This window comes from Alexandromys fortis, unplaced genomic scaffold (genome assembly GCF_014885135.2).
Source record: "Alexandromys fortis isolate MF-2015 unplaced genomic scaffold, M_Fortis_MF-2015_v1.1 scaffold_209, whole genome shotgun sequence".
NCBI classification, from domain to species: Eukaryota; Metazoa; Chordata; class Mammalia; order Rodentia; family Cricetidae; genus Alexandromys; species Alexandromys fortis.
The window spans coordinates 1,270,000-1,289,500 of record NW_026068090.1 but is presented as its reverse complement, the minus strand read 5'-3'; the positions used below and the strand labels follow the sequence as shown (position 1 = coordinate 1,289,500).

The following is a 19,501-nucleotide window of genomic DNA, read 5'->3' as shown; positions in this document are numbered from 1 at the left end:
GTCAGTATTCATCTCTTCCTTCTTCCTGACTGTGGGTGCAACTGCCCCAGGCTTCTGTGGCCATAGCCGCCCTCACTGCTGTGCCTTCCCTGTCACCATGGACTGCACCCTCAAACATAAACCAAAATAAACCTTCCTTGCTTGAGCTGCTTTTGTCAAGTGTTTCGTGACAGCGTCAGGAAAAGCAGTGTGTTCACGGCCTGTGTTGGATTGCTTGGTGCCGTCTGACTGTAATGGCGCACAGGGAATGTCCGGTGGCCACTGGGCGCTTCCTGTGCACTCTCCCTCTCGTGCTTAGCACTAAAGCTTGTTCACCAGCTGGGATATTCCTCCTGGGATGCTCAGGGAGGCCAGTTTGCTCACCTAAGGTCAAGTAGCAAGGGTCGGCTATGACTCCACAGTGCTGGCTGTGAGCCCCGCTGTCCCTCTCCTCTGTTACCCAAGGGTCTGCCCTGGGCCTTTCCCACATCTGCAAGAGACATGGAAGGTTGTGACTGCGAGTCCCCCTACACGGGGTGGGGGCGGGGCAGGGTGGGGTGGGAACGGGGCAGGGCACGCCACCCTCATTTTGACCCTCCTTATGTCTACCATGAGGCAAATTATCTAGATGCTTGCATGTGCTAAGGGTTCAGCCTGTTTGTATCCTCCAGGCTGCTGGGGATGGGTCCTACTCCTCTTCCATCCAGGGCCTGAGAGGTGAGCCCATATCTTATTTTCAGAGAGGCTGTGATCTCTGGGAAGCGGCTGAGCTGCAATGGACTGGGCCCCTCGGACCTGCTAGGAAAGCCCCTGACTAGGCTGCTGGCTCCGCTGGCTCCTGGCACCCAAGGTAAGGGCTGGGAATGGACAGGGACGGGTAAGGCTGTTGTTCTTGTCTGCTCTCATCCTGTCTCCCTTTGCTCCGCATCTCCAGCCACCTACTTCTCTAACACGCTGCTAATCTCCCCACACCTCAGTTTCCTGACTGCGGAGTGGGCCAGCGGTGCCTCTTGAGGGGATGTTCTGAGGCATGTGTTAGGGTTTGGCACCTACCAGGTTTCAGTGACTGATGACTGCTGTCCTATGTGCTTGTGCCTGTTGCCAGATGGGCTGGAGTTGTCACGCTCTCTGTCGCTGGCTGTCCGTGTCTGTTTCTTGTCCTCTCCATGCCCCCTGTCCGCCATGTCTCTCTAGGTCTGTGTCCTCTGTCTCGATGTGGAAATGCACAAGACTGGGAGTCAGGAGGCCTGACTTGCTGAGTGATCTTGGGCAAGTCACTTCCCCTTTCTGGACCTCAGCTCCCTAGAACAGGATGCTCAGCCTTACCTGCCTCCCTCCCACCCTCTCTCCCAGGGTTTCTGGGAGAATCACAAGAAAGATGTCAAGTGAGGGGGATTTCCTTCTATTTAGGGGTTGTCACTATGGTTATTTTTATCACTGACTCAGGTCCGCTCTCTGTCTCACCAGGCCTCTGGGTCTCTGTGTCTTTGTCCCAGCCTCTCTGTCTGCATCTTTGTCTCCTTCCCTGGGTCCTTACTCAGTATCTCTGGGCCTCACTGGGCCTGCAGGACCACCTCATTGCCCTCTCTCCCCTTCAGTGCTGATCATACCCCTGGTGGACAAGGAGGCTGGAACTGTGGCAGCTGTCATCTTGGTAAGAGCCTGCCCAAGTGGCTGGGTTGGAGGTAGGATGGGAAGAGGAAAGCAGGTGGAACATCTGTGTCTGGAGCCTGCCTCTGTGTGTGCGTGTGTGTGTGCGTGCGTGCATGTGTGTCTGTGTGTGTGCATGCATGTGTGTGTGTTTGTGTGTGTGCATGTGTGTCTGTGTGTGTGTCTGTGTGTGCGTGCCTGTGTGTCTGTGTGTGTGTGTCTGTGTGTGTGCGTGCATGTGTGTCTGTGTGTGTGCGTGCATGCGTGTCTTGTGTGTGTCTGTGTGTGTGTCTGTGTGTGCGTGCATGTGTGTCTGTGCGTGTGTGTCTGTGTGTGTGTCNGGAACAATGTAGATCCCAATTATAATAGTACCTTGTACCAATATCACACTGTTTTATATTGTGTTTTAATGTCTGGTGAGGTCAGTTCCCCTCATAGCTTTCTGTTTCTAACCCCGCTGGTACTTGAGTATGCTAATTTTCCAAGGGATTTTCTGAAGAAACTTGGGGACCTCATGGGAACACTTACTAGCTTTGTTACAGAGATTATAAGAAACTCGCAAATGAATTCTGGGAGTCAACAGGGGATGTTTTGCTATGTTCTCAAGTATTCTATTAAGTCTCCCAAAAGCACATTAAAATGTCCTGAAATATGGTTTTCTCACTTCTTGTGGAATTTCCTAAAGCATTTTTATCCCCTTATTTCTACTAAGTTAGATTTTTCTCTACCTTTACTACTTCCAGCCCATTCTTGTGTGTGTGTGTGTGTGTGTGTGTGTGTGTGTGTGTGTGTGTGTGCGTGCATGTGTGTCTGTGCGTGTGTGTCTGTGTGTGTGCATGCATGTGTGTCTGTATGTGTGTCTGTGTGTGTGTGCGTGCATGTGTGTCTGTGCGTGTGTGTCTGTGTGTGTGTGGCATGCGAGGGAGAGGAGGGCTTCACCAGAGCCCAAATCAACTTTACAGCTCAGTGCTAGAGCTCACCCTGGCAGGAAGAACCCTCTGGTGCACTGGGTAATCCAAGCTCCATTGAGACCTAGCCTCAAACTCTGGATGGGTTATGGGTGGTGTCTAAGATGACAGGGACACAGTGAGGTGAGTGACCAACAGACACAGAAAGGGCATCGGTGAATGCGAGGCTGCCACCACTGGAGACACAGGCAGTTTAAGTATCAGAACTGCTGGAGCTGGGGACTTAAGGAGAGGTGGGTGTCCCTGGGGGAGCTGCCTGGGCGACAACCAGGAACCAAGAAGCCCCTTGAAGCTGTGAACTAGACGAAAGAGAAGAGGCCTCCCTTAGAGGTCTCGGAGAAGCATGGAGCCTCAAGGGTTTTTCCCTGGGCTGCTGGCTGCTCTGCCTGTCACAGGTCTTCCAGGCTCCTGCCTCCCAGCTCCTTGGAAAGGTGGCTGGGCCAGCAGATGCTCCTTTCCTCTTCTGAGCCCTTTTCCCATGTGGAAATAGAAGTGAAAATCCTTGTCCTATCCCAGGAAAAGGTTTGCACCCCAAGTCACAGTTCTGGGAATCTGCCAGCGTCAGCGTGGCGCCGCCTGGGACAAATAAACTCGGCACCAAGGGACTCCTCCCGACCTCATTAAAAGGGAATTAAAGGTTTCCGAGGCGCCTGACCTTTCCTGAGCTATAGGGCAGACAGTGGGAGTGGAGGGGCAGCCACCAACTGGAATGGGGTGCCGGGCTGGACTCCCTGACAGTAGGCCCCATCTGCCTCTGGGAGGGAGCTCAGAACCTTCCAGTGTGTGCTCCCCTGACCCCACTTTTTACCCTGTTTCTTGGGGAGTCTGACAAGAGTAAGGAGCATTACAAAGGTTGGCCGCTGTAGTCAGGAGTGGGGGCGCAGTGACTTCAGCACACGTCTGCAGACAGAACAGGGTCCAGAGGTGCCAGACTCCTTGCCAGTCTGCCTGTCCTCACTTGGATCCAGTGAAAACTGGGTGGAAGAAAAGCATCTCCCCAAGGTGAAGACATTCAGGAAGTTATTCATCGTGGTGACAGCAGGCCTGCCGTGCTCGCCTTGCCTAGCATTACCTCAGGAGTCTTGTTTTCTGAAGAGAGGAAACCCTAGTGTCAGCTTAATTCAGCCAGCCACCGGCTGGGTGCCGGAACAAGACATGTCTACTTCTTGGAGCTTTCAGTTTGGGGACAGGAGAGACACCTTCAAGCCGCCACAAGCCAAATGAAATAATTGCTGCCAGCTGGTGCTCTGGTGGCAGAAGCGGGAGCAGCAAGGGAGTCCCGCAGCGAGGGAGCCTTTGAGGGAGCTCTTGGGTGTCGGTGGGAAGCAGAGAAGGGGAAGAGCAACGGGAACAGCATGGGGAAAGGCAAGTGGGGAGGAGGTGGCGCTCAGGGAGGCTGACGTGTGGGGTGTGACCCACGAACGAAGATGTCACCTGAGGTACAGACGTTCCTGACAGACATCCCCTCATCGCCCCAGATACTCTGACAGTGAAAAGCTCCTGAAGGGAATTTAGAGCATTGCACTGTCCAGTTCTCCTCTCAGCCTGGAGCTTCCCAGTCAGAAACACACTTCTTTGGATGCCTGCTCCCCAAGGCACACACATCTGACAGCTGCTCCCACGGTCGCAGGATGTTGTATCCTCCGGCAGCCATGGGGTACCCAGCTGCTACCCAGTCCTGAAGGTAGCGGGAACAGAAGGAAGAGGGGGTGCAAATCATCACTCCCTCCTTGATAACTCCAACTTTTATCTGGTTTCTGTTGGTGGTGCCCACTGTCTTCACACACACATGCATGCACGCACATACTAACGCATGCACACACGCACGTGCATACCTACCCATCCAAGACCTTTCTATTAGGTGTCAAGAGCTGTGAGCTATGCCCTGGAACACAGAAATGACCGAAATAGACCATTAGTTTCTGATTTGAGCCCTGGAGGGCATGCCACAGGAGATGAAAGTAAGGGGAGAACTGAAAGTGAGGGTTGGAGCTAGCCAGGAGACCAGGGAGTCCCATGAGGAGCAGTGGGCTTCAATGGAGCTGCAGTCAGCGGGGGACTTGCTAAGAAATGTGCAGTCTAGGTGCGCGTGCGTGGCTGTGTGCCTGAGTTTGAGCTTTCACAGCTCAGTTCAATCGCCATGATTGCAGACTCTTGATGTGGAAAGTCTCTTACTCTGTTTTTCAGTTCTGGGATAACGAGTTCCTTTGAGAAGTGGGTGGCTCTTGGTTTCTGGCATATGATGCATGATTTGTGCCTGTTCCCCCTCCCCGAGCTGTGCCTGTTAGCTCCTTGCATGACAATAGGGCATTCATGCCATTAGTCATGTTGAATTTGATGAGGGTGGGCCTGGTAGCTTGGCCAGGTTTTTAATTCTTTCTAAACACTGGTGCCCACTGATCAGTATTTCACAGTGAGCTCCAGACACCCACCTTAACATTAGCATTTACAAACGTAAATGCTACCACATGTCAGTGTGTTGGAGATTAACTGGCTTGTGTTAGGAGATGTTGAAAGTATGGGTGTGGGTGCAGACATGTGGATGGTGTGGGTAGTGGAGGTGCAGGCGTGTGTGTGTGTGTGTGTGTGTGTGTGTGTGTGTATTTCCACGGGAGAGTAAACGCAGGTATGTACATGTGAAGGGGCTTTAGGTTCTTCCAGGGAGAACCTGTGTGTGTCTGAACATGCTGATTGAGTAGACTGAAGCAGCCCACAGTGCATGCTGGGATGAGGGAACATCACGGCTTCTTCTTTTCCCTCACCATTTTCAGACCCCCACCTCTGTGTCTGGGTGAAGGCCTTTGGAAAGCCAAGAAGCTGGTTTCCCCCCAGCTCTAGAGGGTTCCCAACTGCCCCTCTTCCTGAGAGATGGGTACAAGCAGAGGCAGCAAGAAGGATGCTGCCCTCCGTATACTAACCATAAAAAGCCAGCATAATTATGTAAAACATATGCAGGCTGCCTCAGACTGTCCTGTAGGAAGGAGCTCTCTTCCAGCTCTCCCCAGCTCTAGTCTTGCTTCCTGATATTTACCCTTCATCCCATAGATGACTGGTGTCAGATGCTCAAGTTTGCCATGGCTCCCTAAATCCCAAGTTGAAGGCCCTCTGTAGCCCCTTGGACATTTCTGCTCCCCACCCCTGGGACTCATCTCCCCACACACCTCCCACTTAGCACTTAACCTGAGGAGCCTCTGGTCTACAGTCCCCTCCCCGTCTCCTCTCTCTCCTCTTCTGCTTGGACTTCCAATTTAGAAAGCCTCCCAGATCCCATCCCCTTTGAGATTCCTAGCTCAGGTTGTCTGTGTACCCCCAACTCCCTTAGGTATAAGGTCCCACACCCCCTTGCAAGTGCACCCCAGCTAGACATGATTTCTCTTGGCCAGAACCTGAGCTTCCTGAGAACCTGCTGGTCCCCTCCATCTGCTCCTGGCAGGGGCCCCAGAGCAGAGGCAAGCAGGGACTGCTGGGGCAGGGGAGGCAGGATGAACCCCCCACGCGCAAACACTGTGGGAGTCCACAGGTGGCAACCGACTTTGAATAAGCAAAAGAAGTTGAGAAAGCAGGTGGGGAGCCTTGCTGGCAGGCCACAGTGGGTTCCTAGACCGCCAACCCTCCTTCCCCTCCACACTTCCTCTTCAAACACCCAAGCAGGGTGGAGGAAGAGAGATTCCCAGAGCATGGAAGATGGCACAGGGGACAGGGGGAAGATGGCAGGAGGCGGGAGAAGAATGAAAGGCATGAAAGCGGGGGAGTGGATGGAGTGGTTCTAACTCTGCCATCTTCTGCTTGGTGACTTTGGATAAGTCCCTCACCCCTTCTGGGTCCTGGCTCATCTGCAAGGGGAAGAGTGCATCTCACGGTGGTGCAGATCACATGTAGGCAGAAGGCACCCCATCAGCCCATCCATGTCCGCTACACCTCCCCTGGCAGAGGTCATACTGGGCTCCTCTAGCCCGGATGTAAGGGCAGATCAAACCCCACCCAGAAAAAAGGATGGAGCTGGGAGGCTGAAGCCAGTTGCACAAATCCTCTAATCAGGGTCTGAGGTACTCCACATGAGGAAGATGGAGAAGGATCTAAGGTCCCCCTTCCTGACACTATACACCTGGACTGTCCCCAGGAAGGGGACAAGAAGCATGGAAAGCAATGGGTCAGAAACAGAAAAGTCCCACCCTTTGCGCCTGCACTAGAAGTCTTCCTTGGGGAAAAGACTCCCAGAGTCTGCCTGGCCTGACATGGAGGTCGCAGACTGTGTTGGTAGAGACTAGTGTGTATTGGCCATGGGGGGGGCACACTAGCAAAGACAGGCTGGGGGAGGTCACAGCTTGTCCCTTCTCCCTCCCTGCCAGGTGCACTGTGGCCAGCTGAGTGACAGTGAGGAATGGAACCTGCAGGCAGTGGAGAAGCATGTAAGTGGGGTGGGACCACGGTAACACGAACCCTTATTAGAGCTAGTGGGAAGAGGACCTGGCTGGCCAGAGAGCTGGCCAGGCCTGGCTTCTGGTTCCAGCACTACCACCTTGAAGCTTTGGGACTTTGAGAAGTCATGAAGCCTCTATAAGTCTCCATTTGCATCTGAAGATGGTGATAATGATAGCACCGACTTACCGAAGTTAGTGATGAGTCAAATACCTTGTACATAACTCAGGCTCTTTTCTGCCTAAGATTTCAGACATCTGTGATCTTAATCAGGATGGTGTTAGACAGAAAAATTGGACCCTCTTTTGGAAGCCTTTATGAGCCAGAGGTGGAGACAGCTATACTTGTCCATGGATGGAAGGAGGCTCCAGGGGCTGTGGGGACTCTCAGGAGGCTGAGGGGCCATGGCTTGAACTATTTTGGACCAGAGTAGCAGTGGGCACTGGGCAGTGTGGGGCCCACAAAGGGAGCTGCATGAGCAAAGGGGAGGAGTCGCGTAGCGGCACCAGCAGCCAGGGTGGGCAAGAGTGTGATTAGCATTCTGCCTGCCTGCAGACTCTGGTGGCCCTGCGGAGGGTACAGACTTTGCAACAGCGCAGGCCTGAAGCTTTCCAGAACACTTCAGTGGATGCCTCTGAAGATCAGAAGGATGAGAAGGGATACAGCGACCATGACCGAAAGATTCTGCAACTGTGTGGTGAGGGCCAAACTTGGGCAGGTCTGTAGGACCTGACGGGGCTGATCCTGGAGGGGAAGCAACAGGACCAGACCTAGGGAGTAGGAAGGGCCTGGGAAGTGAGCTGGACTACAAGGCAGCATCCAGATATTGCTTGGAAAGAGTGTGGGTCTTCTGGGTGGCTGGTGAGGCCTGAGGAGACACAGGGGAGGAACATGGAGCAGCGTCGGTAAGACAGCCCTCTCTGACGTGAGCCCTGCCCTTGCAGGGGAACTCTATGACTTGGATGCCACGTCTCTGCAGCTCAAAGTCCTTCAATATGTGAGTTCCTGAGCGTCCTCTCTCCCGCCCCATCTCTCTCCCTTGAACCTCTCATCTCAACTCAGATGGGGACATCCCATCCACTCTACTCTCCCAAAAGCCTGAAACCCCCCTGGGAGATGAGAGGCTAGAGGGTGGCCCAGCACACTCAGCCCGGCTTGCTCTGTCCCCTCTGTCCCCTTTCAGCTGCAGCAAGAAACACAGGCGTCTCACTGCTGCCTCCTGCTGGTGTCAGAGGACAATCTGCAGCTTTCCTGCAAGGTGAGGGGCAGGCCCACTGTTGGCCTGGGTAACAACCTGTGTCTGCCTTTCCCCTCCATTAATCCTTCTCCATTACTGGCTCCCGCAGGTCATTGGAGATAAAGTGCTAGGAGAAGAGATCAGCTTTCCCGTGAGTGCCACCTCCGTCTTCTGCCTTGGAGCCTGAAGGGACCGTGAAGTCCTAGCGGGACTGGGAGCCGCTAGAATATCTTGGTGGGACTAGTCCAGGTCTTGAGGTCCTCTTAAAAGCCTTACAAAGGAGCACTGTATTTCGTGGTCAGGTTCTGGTAGGAACAATCTCGTACAGGGTAGGCGGAGTCTTACATGGGATCAGCTCTCATCCGCTGGAGTATTTCTAGACACGAGTCCGTTATAATCTCTTTGGAGTCTGCTCATCACTCTCTAGTTAGGGAAGATCTTCTGGTCCACCACTGGTTACTCTAGCCCTCCCTATTCCCCATCTTCCACTCCTCAGTGTTAGCTCCATCCATTTTTTGAACGGTTCAAAGAGCTTGTTGAAACCTCCAGTCATGGAAGATAAGGATGGGCTGAGATCCCGGATACAGGGAAAGCTGGGTCAACTGGGTCTCTCTTCACTCTCCAGTTGACCATGGGACGCCTAGGCCACGTGGTGGAAGACAAGAAGTGCATCCAGTTGAAGGACCTAACTTCTGTAAGCCATGGCCATGTTAGCCAGGGGAGAGAGAGGGGGAGCCCTTGCATAGGTTCCAGGATCTTCAGAATGGGATAGCCTAAAAAACGGAAGAACTAGACCGAGAGAAGAACTGGGGAAGGAAGCCCACTGCCCCTCCTCTGCCTTGCTCACCATCCCTTGAATCTCTGCAGGACGATGTGCAGCAGCTACAAAACATGTTGGGCTGTGAGCTGCAGGCTATGCTGTGTGTCCCTGTCATCAGCCGGGCCACTGACCAGGTGGTGGCTCTGGCTTGTGCCTTCAACAAGCTTGGAGGAGACTTGTGAGTTTGGGGGTGGAGGGTGTCAATAAGGAATTGGAACTGGGAGGCAGGCCAGGGTAACAACGTGAGAAGGGGCTAGGCGGAGGCCCTCCCCAGCGGTGGTGAACCTCAGTTTGTTAGTGCATGATGCTGACCCCCCATCATCCTTGTTTTTGCCACCACCTCTCCATCAGGTTGTGGGGGTGGATGGGTGGGTGGGGGCATTGCAGAAGAGCAGGAGGACAGCCGGCTCTGGTCTTGGCAAGTCTCTAGTCTGAGGGAGGAGACTAGCCTTGGTCTGAGTGACTCCAATCAGAGAAGGGAGATATGGCTTTGGTTTCAAGAAGCAACAGCTCCCTTGATGTGGTGGCGTGGTGGTAACTCCAGCTTCTAAGGAGTCTGAAGTGGGAGCAGGGGATCACTTGAGCCCAGCAGTTCTGGGGTAGCCACAACCCTGCCTCAAACAAACAGAAACAAATCGGTAGCCTCAGGAGGAACCCACATTTTGGTCTGAGGACAAGTAGAAGTTTCCCTGGAGAGAGCACTCAGCCTGAAGGGCAGGAAGTGCAACTGTCCTTCGTGTGAGAGAGTTCCGTTAGCTGGTAGATATGGCTTCCTGCCAGCAAGGAGGAAAGGAGACAGCCCATCTTCCCTCCCATCTCCGGTGAACCCCCACTTTCTCCAGGTTCACAGACCAGGATGAACATGTGATCCAACACTGCTTCCACTACACAGGCACGGTGCTCACCAGCACCTTGGCCTTCCAGAAGGAACAGAAGCTCAAGTGTGAGTGCCAGGTGAGTGCCTGCCTTGAGCTTTTCCCGGGGACCAGCTCCAACCCCGGAAGGCTGTCCAAAAGAGCAGATGTGTACCTTGTGTTATCCGGGCTAATGGCAGCACTGCCCTGGTAACGCAGGTAACACTAGATAACCTAGTGACCTGGAAGTCTCTTAAAGAGGGAGTTCAGGGGCTGGAGAGGTGGCTCAGAGGTTAAGAGCATTGGCTGCTCTTCCAGAGGTCCTGAGTTCAATTCCCAGCAACCACATGGTGGCTCACAACCATCTGTACTGAGATCTGGCGCCCTCCTCTGGCGTGCGGGCATACATCGAGGCAGAATGTTGTATACATAATAAATAAATAAATCTTTAAAAAAAAAAAAAGAGGGAGTTCAGTGGGCCCCTGGGCTCTAGGCATTGTCTGTGATTGCCCTCTAGTGTCTAACGTTGGCACTACCACAACATCTGGGCAGCAGGAGGCAAAGGAGGTTGGACGCCTGAGCTCCAGGGGCTTCCTGACCATCTTCACTGGCTATTCCTCTACTCTTTCACTTAGTAGCCAAAGGTTTTCATTAGCACCTCAGTCTCCAGCCCTGGGGAAGGAATGAGGACAGCCCGGGGCCATTGGCAGCAAGGCATTGGTTAGGGTGAGCCCTGACCCAACACCGTGGTCTTCACTTCTCCCTCCTCAGGCTCTTCTCCAAGTGGCGAAGAACCTCTTCACTCACCTGGGTGAGTGCCTGACTGTCTTCCACACAGGCTGTCTGGGGAGGGGACATGGAGGGTTTGCCTGGCACTCCTCCGGTCTCACGTGCTTCCCCTTACCCTCCTCTAGATGACGTCTCTGTCCTGCTCCAGGAGATCATCACCGAGGCCAGAAACCTCAGCAACGCGGAGATGTGAGCAGAAGTGGGCCGGGGAGGGAGGCAGGCCTCAGTCCTCACCACCTCTGCCCTGCCCCTGCCTCCTTGTCTGGCACTTCCTTCTGATGGGCTCTTATATCAGCCAGGGCAGTGCTAGCTTTGTTTGCCATGGGTTTCAGTGACACATACACAGCGATACAATACAAAACAAACAAAAAGCAAACGGAGGAATGCGTGCAAATGGCCAGCCTCGAGAGGAGAGGAGTATGTCAGGTCAGGACCTCAGAAATGGCTTCCTTAGTCATGCGTGATTGGAGGGGCCAACCACTTCTCTCCACAGCTGCTCGGTGTTCCTGCTGGATCAGAATGAGCTGGTGGCCAAGGTGTTCGATGGCGGCGTGGTGGACGATGAGGTGAGGAAGTATGGACGCAAGGGCCCTGGGAAACAAGCCACATCTGAAGGTTGTCTATAGCCAGGCCAACTCTGCTCTCTACTCCATCTCTGTCTGGGCAGAGTTATGAGATCCGCATCCCGGCGGACCAGGGCATCGCGGGCCACGTGGCGACCACGGGCCAGATCCTGAACATCCCCGACGCTTACGCCCATCCGCTTTTCTATCGCGGCGTAGACGACAGCACTGGCTTCCGCACGCGCAACATCCTCTGCTTCCCTATCAAAAACGAGAATCAGGGTGAGGACGCCTGGCCGCCGGGGGCGGGACCTGGAGGGGCGGGGCGGGGCCAGGGCGGGGCACAGTGGAAGGCGGTCTTAGTTTCTGCGATTCTTTAGGATTGGGGTTGCCCGGGCTTGAACCATTACTTCCAGAGGAGTTAGGAAAAAAGAGGTCTCACTGGACCCCTTCCCCAGCGGTTCCTATCTTCTTTCTCTTCCCAGAGGTCATTGGTGTGGCTGAACTAGTGAACAAGATCAATGGGCCATGGTTCAGCAAGTTCGACGAGGACCTGGCCACAGCCTTCTCCATCTACTGCGGCATCAGCATCGCTCACGTGAGGGAGCGCGACTGGGGCGGGGAGGGTGGCCTTCGACTCCCCACTCTTTGCTCTGGCCTGTCCATCCACACACAGCATGAAAGCTTTGGGTATACTGTTTTCAGAGAGAGAGAGAGAGAGAGAGAGAGAGAGAGAGAGAGAGAGAGAGAGAGAGAGAGAGAGAGAGAGAGAGAGAGAGAGATAAACGAGCAAAACAAAACAAACAAAACGTCTAGATCTGCTGGGCTGGTGGTATGGGCCTGTAATCTTGGAACCTGAGAGGGAATAGCAGGAGGGTCAGGAGTTTATTGGTGGCCAGCCTGGGCTACATGAAACACTGTCTCAACAAACCAAAAAACAAACAAACAAAAACCAATACACACATACAAAATCCTATTGCTAGAACGCCACCTCTTCTCCAGCAATTCCAGCCCAATGTCTTTTTGTTTTTTGGCAAATATTGGATCTTTCTGCCCTGGCTTTTTGGCAGCTCTAGCCTGAAAGTCCAGCCCAGGTTCCTGAATCAATTCCTTCTTCTGATCTTCTGCTCCAAGGGCTACCAGGTTCCATCATTGAAGTCTGGGTCAGGCTCAGCAGACGCATGCGCTCAGTGCCTCAGTTGTTAAGAAAATGGGGAAGGGCCAGTTAGAGAGCTGAGATGAGCGTGGGGGTGGAGCCTGAAGACTGGGCTCTCGCTAACGTCGCACACTGGGCCTCCAATGGGATTGGAAGGAGGGCTTCTGCCATCTTACCCCTTTCTGAGCATTCTGAGGGTGTCACGGCCTCCAGCTCCAGCCCCGTCGTTTCCACTTTCTCCCCCAGTCTCTTCTATACAAAAAGGTGAACGAGGCCCAGTACCGCAGCCACCTGGCCAATGAGATGATGATGTACCATATGAAGGTGAGGCTTGCGTGGAACGTCTGTCCTTCCCGGTCTCCCGGACCCCTCTGCAGCCCAGGCCCAGGCTGAGCTTTCTTATCCTTGGTTCTTGAGAATGTGAAAACAGACCACACCAGTACCTGGCCTCCTGCTCTGCCTAGGGACTGTCTCCCCCGCCTCCCATTTCCCATTCCACTCTCCTAAGCCTTTTCTTAGTCCAGCCCCAGTCTGGAAGAAGCCAGCAGGCTTTCACCCAGGGAACAATTTAGTTCTGACAGCTACCCCCATCCCGTGTCCGTTTAGGGAAGTCCCGAAAGCTGAAACCTTGCTAGGGGCTTCTCACTACCACTCTCTAACCCTGCACGATCCCAATTACTGAGCCTCCAATCCCATTCCCAGGCCCTGTTTCCAAAGAGCTACCTCAAGCCTTAGCTTCGAGTGTATGACAGTCACTGTTCACTGAGGCATTTCCTCTCACCTGTGTGAGACTTTGGGAATACGCACAGAGCCAGCAGCGGGAAGGACTGAGATGGAACGTTTGAAAACTCTCCTCGAGAGACAAGTTGCTAGACTTAGTGTCTGTAAAAGGCTATCTCAGGTTGGGCTATTACAAAAGGGGCATTCTCTAGCTCTATCTTTGGCTGTCACGCATGTGGTCATCTGCTCGTAAGCTGGGGATACAGGCATGTGGGCTGCAGTCCTGTGGTGATCTGTCCAGTGATAATATAAAGAGTTAAAATCCAGCTTGAGCCGGGCGGTGGTGGCGCACGCCTTTAATCCCAGCACTCGGGAGGCAGAGGCAGGCGGATCTCTGGGAGTTTGAGGCCAGCCTGGTCTACAAGAGCTAGTTCCGGGACAGGCACCAAAGCTACAGAGAAACCCTGTCTCGAAAAACCAAAAAAAAAAAGAGTTGGAATCCAGCTTGATGTACGCTGGGCAAGGGAGCCCCCGTCTGTGTGGGGATTTGATGGAGAGGCCATGGGCCAATGCCTGGCTTGTCTGCACTAGGTCTCTGACGACGAGTATACCAAACTTCTCCACGATGGGATCCAGCCTGTGGCTGCCATTGACTCCAACTTTGCCAACTTTACCTACACTCCTCGCTCTCTGCCTGAAGATGATACTTCTATGGTGAGCTGGCCCTTCTTAGTTGGGGGTTGTGCGTGGGAAGTATAGATGTTAGTTAGATGTGCATCAGAACTTCCGGGCGAGGCAGAAACGCCAAACAGGGCTATGGGCTCCTTCAGAGATAGGCTAGGTGTGCTTCTCAGGACCATGGGGCTGCCTAGGGGACAGCAGTGGTCTGGATGGTGGCCCAAAGCTGGCCCAGGTGTGTGGCCTTGAGCTTGCAACCCTGTCCCTGATCTAAGCCTGTATGTGAGCTTGCTTCCAAGAAGTCTTAGCTTCCAAAACCCTCAAATTTTGGATAGTTCACAGCTTGACATATGACTGTTCGTCAATTGAATTGTCCTTTAGTTTAGGGTTAGAGTTCCAAGACTCTGTTTATTGTGAGAATTCAAGGGAGGTCGATAGTGCCGGTCCCTATGACGTCCCCTCCTGTGCTTACAGGCCATCCTGAGCATGCTGCAAGACATGAACTTCATCAACAACTACAAAATTGACTGCCCAACTCTGGCCCGGTATGTGCCGGCACTGCCCTTGGAGCAGAGCCTCCATCTCCAGCTCAGATTGCTTCTGTCTTGTGTCCATTGCCCCAAGCATTCTTGGGAGGGACCTTTTATTTTTTATTTTATTTTATTTTTTTAGTTTTTATTTGATGTGCATTGGTATTGATGTATGTCTATGTGAAGGTGTCAGATCTTAGAGTTACAAACAGTTGTGAGCTGCCATGTGGGTGCTGGGGATTGAACTCGGGTCCTCTTGGAGAACAGCCAATTCTCCGAACCACTGAGCCATCTCTCTAGGCCCCAGGGAGGGAATCTTGTAAAGATGCCTGGAAGAGGACTGGGTTTGTTGGGATGGGAAAGGATCTGTGATTGAGAAGCCGTTGTCAGACACTGAATCATGCAGAAAGAGAGGCAAGAGAATGTAACTGGCAGAGTCTGGAGGGCTTCCCGGAGGAGGCGAGGCTGAGGTTCCTCTGCTCCCCCAGGTTCTGCTTGATGGTGAAGAAAGGCTACCGGGATCCACCCTACCACAACTGGATGCACGCCTTCTCTGTCTCTCACTTCTGCTACCTGCTCTACAAGAACCTGGAGCTTTCCAGCTACCTCGAGTAAGTGGCTGCCCGTTCCACACCTGCCAGCCATGAAGCCAGCTGAGTTTCAGGTCCTCTACTCGTCCTGCCCTCTTTGCTTAGCAGGGCACGCCATACAGCCCCGCCTTCCGCAAGGGGGCTGCTCAGTCTCAGAGAATGGTGGGCTTGATTCCCCCAGGGCTGGGCACGCCATACAGCCCCGCCTTCCGCAAGGGGGCTGCTCAGTCTCAGAGAATGGTGGACTTGATTCCCCCAGGGCTGGGCACTCCAAAGGAGAGCCGCTTTCCGGAAGCTCCCGACTAGGTGGCCCCTGGGCTTCTCTTCCAGCTGTCTTCTCTGAAGTGCCCAGGAGGAAGCTCGGGGTGACATTTCTCTTCTGCTTCCCCCTCAGGGACATTGAGATCTTCGCCTTGTTTATTTCCTGCATGTGTCACGACCTGGACCACAGAGGCACAAACAACTCCTTCCAGGTGGCCTCGGTGAGAGCCTGCCCCCCTCACAATGGGGACCCTCTGCCTTGCCCTTCTCAGCCTGGGGTGAAGAGGCAGTGAGACCTCAGTGGGAGGTGCAGCTGGTAACCCGAACCTTCCTGGACTGTTGCAGAAATCCGTGCTGGCCGCACTCTACAGCTCGGAGGGCTCTGTCATGGAGGTAAATTGGCGTCCTGCCCAGCCCCTGTCCTAAACCCCTAAAGGCCAGCAACTTTCAAGCTAGACAGTTGTCAAGCCATGCTCTCCAGCTAGCTGTGGGGGTTGTGCCTTGTGGGCCTCATTTTCCCGAAACAGGTACAGGTTGGAGCTGTGACTAGGGACACTGGGTCAGCCCGAGCCAGGCTTGCAAGGCCAGTGGAACAAGCCAACCCCCCCCCCCCCCGCAAAACCTGCCAGTCCCTTCAGGCCTGGGTCAGCGCCAGTCCTGAAGCTGGTTTGCTCTCAGGGACCTCCTGAGTCAGGAACAAGATCCCCCTGTGTAGGGACCACATTTCCAAGGTCACCTTGCCCCAGGCTGTCTCCCATTGCACCCCCCATTTGCACCCTTAGAGATAAATAGCGTGCTCACTGTCTCCCAGGATGCCCCGTGGCAGCCCTGGTTGTACCCTCTGTCCCCTGGGAAGAGCCTGCTCCTCCTCCAAATGACAGCCCTTCACTCTCAGGAGACAGGGCCCTGCCCTCGCCTTTTCACTGCATCCCCTTGTCAGCAAGCAAATATTTTCTGCATGAATTAGTGTCCAGGCCATCAGGGGATCATTTCAGAATTTCCTTCCATCCTTTGCGGCCCTCTGAGCATACCTCATCAGGCCCCTTCATGTGGCAGCTGAGGGCTCTGAGTCATGGAGTTGGCCAGGGACTTGCCTGGGGCCACAGAGGGTTCCAGTAGACTACTCACAAAGGGAATGGGGACCCTCACGCCCCTTTCTGCTTGCTCCACTGAGCTCAGGGTCCAGGCCCTGCTGGGCTTTCCTGCCTCCCTGGGAGCCTCTGGTGAGGCACACTCTGCACCAGAAGGACCTGTCTCTCATCTCCCCACAGAGGCATCACTTTGCTCAGGCCATTGCCATCCTCAACACCCATGGCTGCAACATCTTTGACCACTTCTCCCGGAAGGTGATGGGGTTGTGTGGGGTTTGCTTGGCTGGGCAGAAGGAGCAGGTCTGCCTTGGAGTGGAGATGGGATGTGTGCGGCAGGGACCGTGATGCCCCTTCCCTGACCCTCTCCAGGACTACCAGCGCATGCTGGACCTCATGAGGGACATCATCTTGGCCACAGACCTGGCACACCACCTCCGCATCTTCAAGGACCTGCAGAAGATGGCTGAAGGTACCACACCTCACCACTGGGGAGGGGTGGGTGGTTTGGCACCAACATCTGCCCACCTGAACCTCTGCCATGGTTCTGGTATCGGTCCAGGCAGACCCAGTACTGGCCTCCCAGATTCCACCGGTGTGCTTTGTGCCCCACTGTGGGACAGGCTGTGGGGCCCTTGTTCTCAGAAGGGACAGGAGCCTGGGCCTTCTCCTTGACTCCATTGTCCCTCCACCAGTGGGCTACGACCGAACGAACAAACAGCACCACAGGCTTCTCCTCTGCCTCCTCATGACCTCCTGTGATCTCTCTGACCAGACGAAGGGCTGGAAGACCACCAGAAAGATTGCGGTAAGAGCAATACAGGTTATATTTTGGGGACTCAGAAATACAGACCACCTCAGGGCCACCGATGAAATAACCCAGAGACGGGCACCAGCTTCTCCAAGGCCACACAGTAAATGAGTGGGAGTGGGCAGAGCCCGGGCCCCACACTCTGCTGTCCAGCTAGTGAGGCAGGCCCTGGGTGGGGCTGAGACACTCAGCTTGTCACCCTGGGAGTAGGCTTAGCTGGACAGATCCCACTCGCAGGAAATGATGACGGTGATGTCTTCCAGGAGCTGATCTACAAAGAGTTCTTCTCCCAGGGAGACTTGGTACGCGTCAGGTGACCTCAGGATGCCCAGGGTGGTGGTGTGCGGGCAGGTGGGGTATTCCTGGCACGAGGCTGGGAGGGTTTGGGCTAGCTGGTCCCACCTGGTACCTGATGGAGGGGCAGGCCTGATGATCTGGTGTCTGCAGGAGAAGGCCATGGGCAACAGACCAATGGAGATGATGGACCGGGAGAAGGCCTACATCCCCGAGCTGCAAATCAGCTTCATGGAGCATATCGCCATGCCCATCTACAAGTGAGCTTGTGGGCACGAGAGGGCGGGGCAGTGGGTGAACAAGAGGCCCTGCCGCTTGCAGCCTTATCCCCAGGCCCTGCCGCCGCAGATGCGGTCTTCATGCTGTGCCAGTCCCTGGGCTTGGCACGGAAGTGCCGTGTCTGCTGTCTTCTGACCTCTAACCCCCATCCCCTGCACCCCCAGGCTGTTACAGGACCTGTTCCCCAAGGCGGCAGAGCTGTATGAACGTGTGGCCTCCAACCGTGAGCACTGGACCAAGGTGTCGCACAAGTTCACCATCCGAGGCCTCCCAAGCAACAACTCGCTGGATTTCCTGGACGAGGAGTATGAGGTGCCCGACTTGGACGGCACCAGGGCTCCTGTCAACGGCTGCTGCAGCCTCGAGGCGGAATGACTCCCCCTCTGGGGGCACGCCCTGCCCAGCCCTCCTTCCGTAGCTCTCTTCCAGTCTGTCCCATGCATTGGGAACCAGAGCCGTGGGTCCTGGGTTCTAGGCCAGGATGTCCCACGTGACCCGGTCCATGCTACCCTTCCCAGGCCTCGGCGTTCTCGTCTGTAGAAGGGAAGCAGGGTTCCCATTCTCAGGCTTGCCCATTTGTTCTTCAAGAGCACAGTGGTGACCAGTGGCAGTGGGCTGCATTCTGCACCTCTGGCCACACCTGCCCAGTCCTGCTCAAGCTGCTCTCTCTGAGCAGTGCTACCGTTCCTTCTGTGACCCCTTTAGAGCCCTTGTTTTCCTGAGGGAATCCCCGTTCCCTGGGGACGCCAAGATCCTCGTGGAAGAAATTGCTGAGTTAGCAGAGGACATAAAACAGTCACCAGCTAGAAATAGCCATAGGATAAAGTATCCTGAGGACCTCTGTGCTTCTGGTAGGGTTGGGACCTGGGAGGAAGCTGACAGCCAGGTAGTTCAGTGCTCTTGCGGAGGAAGAGCTCTAGTAGAAAGGACAGGAATGATGGGCAGGAAGGATCCTCAAGCTGGGATACAGCCCCGTATAAGCTGGGATACAGCCCTGTATGCGTCCTTCAGGTGGTGTGGCCTGAAGCCAGTTCCTCTCCCTAGCTAGGCAAGACCGGATTGTTAGACTACTCTCTCTTTAGATCAAAGTCTCCAGCGTGCTGTGGAGTCCTTGAGTGTCTGTGGCAGGCTCTGCCACCCTAAGGCACAGAAGGCTGAACCTTTCTTTTCCTCTGAGTGTGTCCCCCTTGGCCTGAGCCCCTCTCCCATTCCTGCCATCAGGGAGGGGCCTGGCCTCACCCCGCAGGGCTTCTCTTCTGTTCCTTTCTGTGTATTGTGGGTGGGGGAGGGGCCGCCTGCCTTACCTACTCTGAGTTGCCTTTAGAGAGAGACGCATTTTTTCTAGGACTCTGTGCACCTGTTGTATGTGGTCCCGTGGGCTGAGTGCTTTGTACATGAGAATAAATCTATTTCTTTCTACCAACCCTCTCCCAGGAGGCTGCTGTGGACTCTGTGTGTGCGTTAGGAGGAGGGGAAACAGCTGGCACAGGCGAGCACCCTAGAAACTGACTCCTCTAGCCCTGGTGCCTAATCACTTTCCTGGGACACCACTTTCCTGGAGGAGGTAATTCCTGGCCCATGAGGGCTATGGGTGGTTGGCCCCAGAGGCTCAGCTGTGAACAGTGGGCGACCACGGCCTGGAGAGGAAGGCCAAGAGTCTACCACAGAAGCTGCTTGGAGGAGGTGACCTGTGGCTCTTTCTACACCTCTGCATGCTGGTCATGATGCCCATAGAGCCAGCACCTGGACCTCAGAGCCTCTCTTTGCCTGCAGGGTTGTCTGGGTAACCATCAGTTCTACATCCCAGTATTTCCA

General features: G+C 54.5%; 1 protein-coding gene across 2 annotated transcripts in view; it reads left to right on the top strand.

Moving 5' to 3' along the window:
- The window catches only part of Pde2a (phosphodiesterase 2A), a 60,403-nt gene extending 41,281 nt beyond the window's left edge, over nucleotides 1-19,122 (top strand). For both annotated transcript variants that reach the window (XM_050122612.1, XM_050122613.1), the window contains 27 exons: nucleotides 720-829; nucleotides 1,578-1,633; nucleotides 6,947-7,006; nucleotides 7,572-7,713; nucleotides 7,961-8,013; nucleotides 8,200-8,274; nucleotides 8,363-8,404; nucleotides 8,879-8,947; nucleotides 9,121-9,251; nucleotides 9,916-10,027; nucleotides 10,699-10,738; nucleotides 10,842-10,905; nucleotides 11,210-11,282; nucleotides 11,384-11,561; nucleotides 11,765-11,877; nucleotides 12,682-12,759; nucleotides 13,747-13,869; nucleotides 14,308-14,378; nucleotides 14,852-14,974; nucleotides 15,348-15,435; nucleotides 15,560-15,607; nucleotides 16,486-16,560; nucleotides 16,675-16,774; nucleotides 16,998-17,110; nucleotides 17,377-17,415; nucleotides 17,561-17,667; nucleotides 17,851-19,122. In XM_050122612.1, coding sequence (XP_049978569.1) covers nucleotides 720-829; nucleotides 1,578-1,633; nucleotides 6,947-7,006; nucleotides 7,572-7,713; nucleotides 7,961-8,013; nucleotides 8,200-8,274; nucleotides 8,363-8,404; nucleotides 8,879-8,947; nucleotides 9,121-9,251; nucleotides 9,916-10,027; nucleotides 10,699-10,738; nucleotides 10,842-10,905; nucleotides 11,210-11,282; nucleotides 11,384-11,561; nucleotides 11,765-11,877; nucleotides 12,682-12,759; nucleotides 13,747-13,869; nucleotides 14,308-14,378; nucleotides 14,852-14,974; nucleotides 15,348-15,435; nucleotides 15,560-15,607; nucleotides 16,486-16,560; nucleotides 16,675-16,774; nucleotides 16,998-17,110; nucleotides 17,377-17,415; nucleotides 17,561-17,667; nucleotides 17,851-18,061 — 2,494 coding nt within the window. In that variant the 3' untranslated portion in view covers nucleotides 18,062-19,122. The remainder of the gene's footprint in view (nucleotides 1-719; nucleotides 830-1,577; nucleotides 1,634-6,946; nucleotides 7,007-7,571; nucleotides 7,714-7,960; nucleotides 8,014-8,199; nucleotides 8,275-8,362; nucleotides 8,405-8,878; nucleotides 8,948-9,120; nucleotides 9,252-9,915; nucleotides 10,028-10,698; nucleotides 10,739-10,841; nucleotides 10,906-11,209; nucleotides 11,283-11,383; nucleotides 11,562-11,764; nucleotides 11,878-12,681; nucleotides 12,760-13,746; nucleotides 13,870-14,307; nucleotides 14,379-14,851; nucleotides 14,975-15,347; nucleotides 15,436-15,559; nucleotides 15,608-16,485; nucleotides 16,561-16,674; nucleotides 16,775-16,997; nucleotides 17,111-17,376; nucleotides 17,416-17,560; nucleotides 17,668-17,850) is intronic.
- Nucleotides 19,123-19,501: the final 379 nt, after the last annotated feature.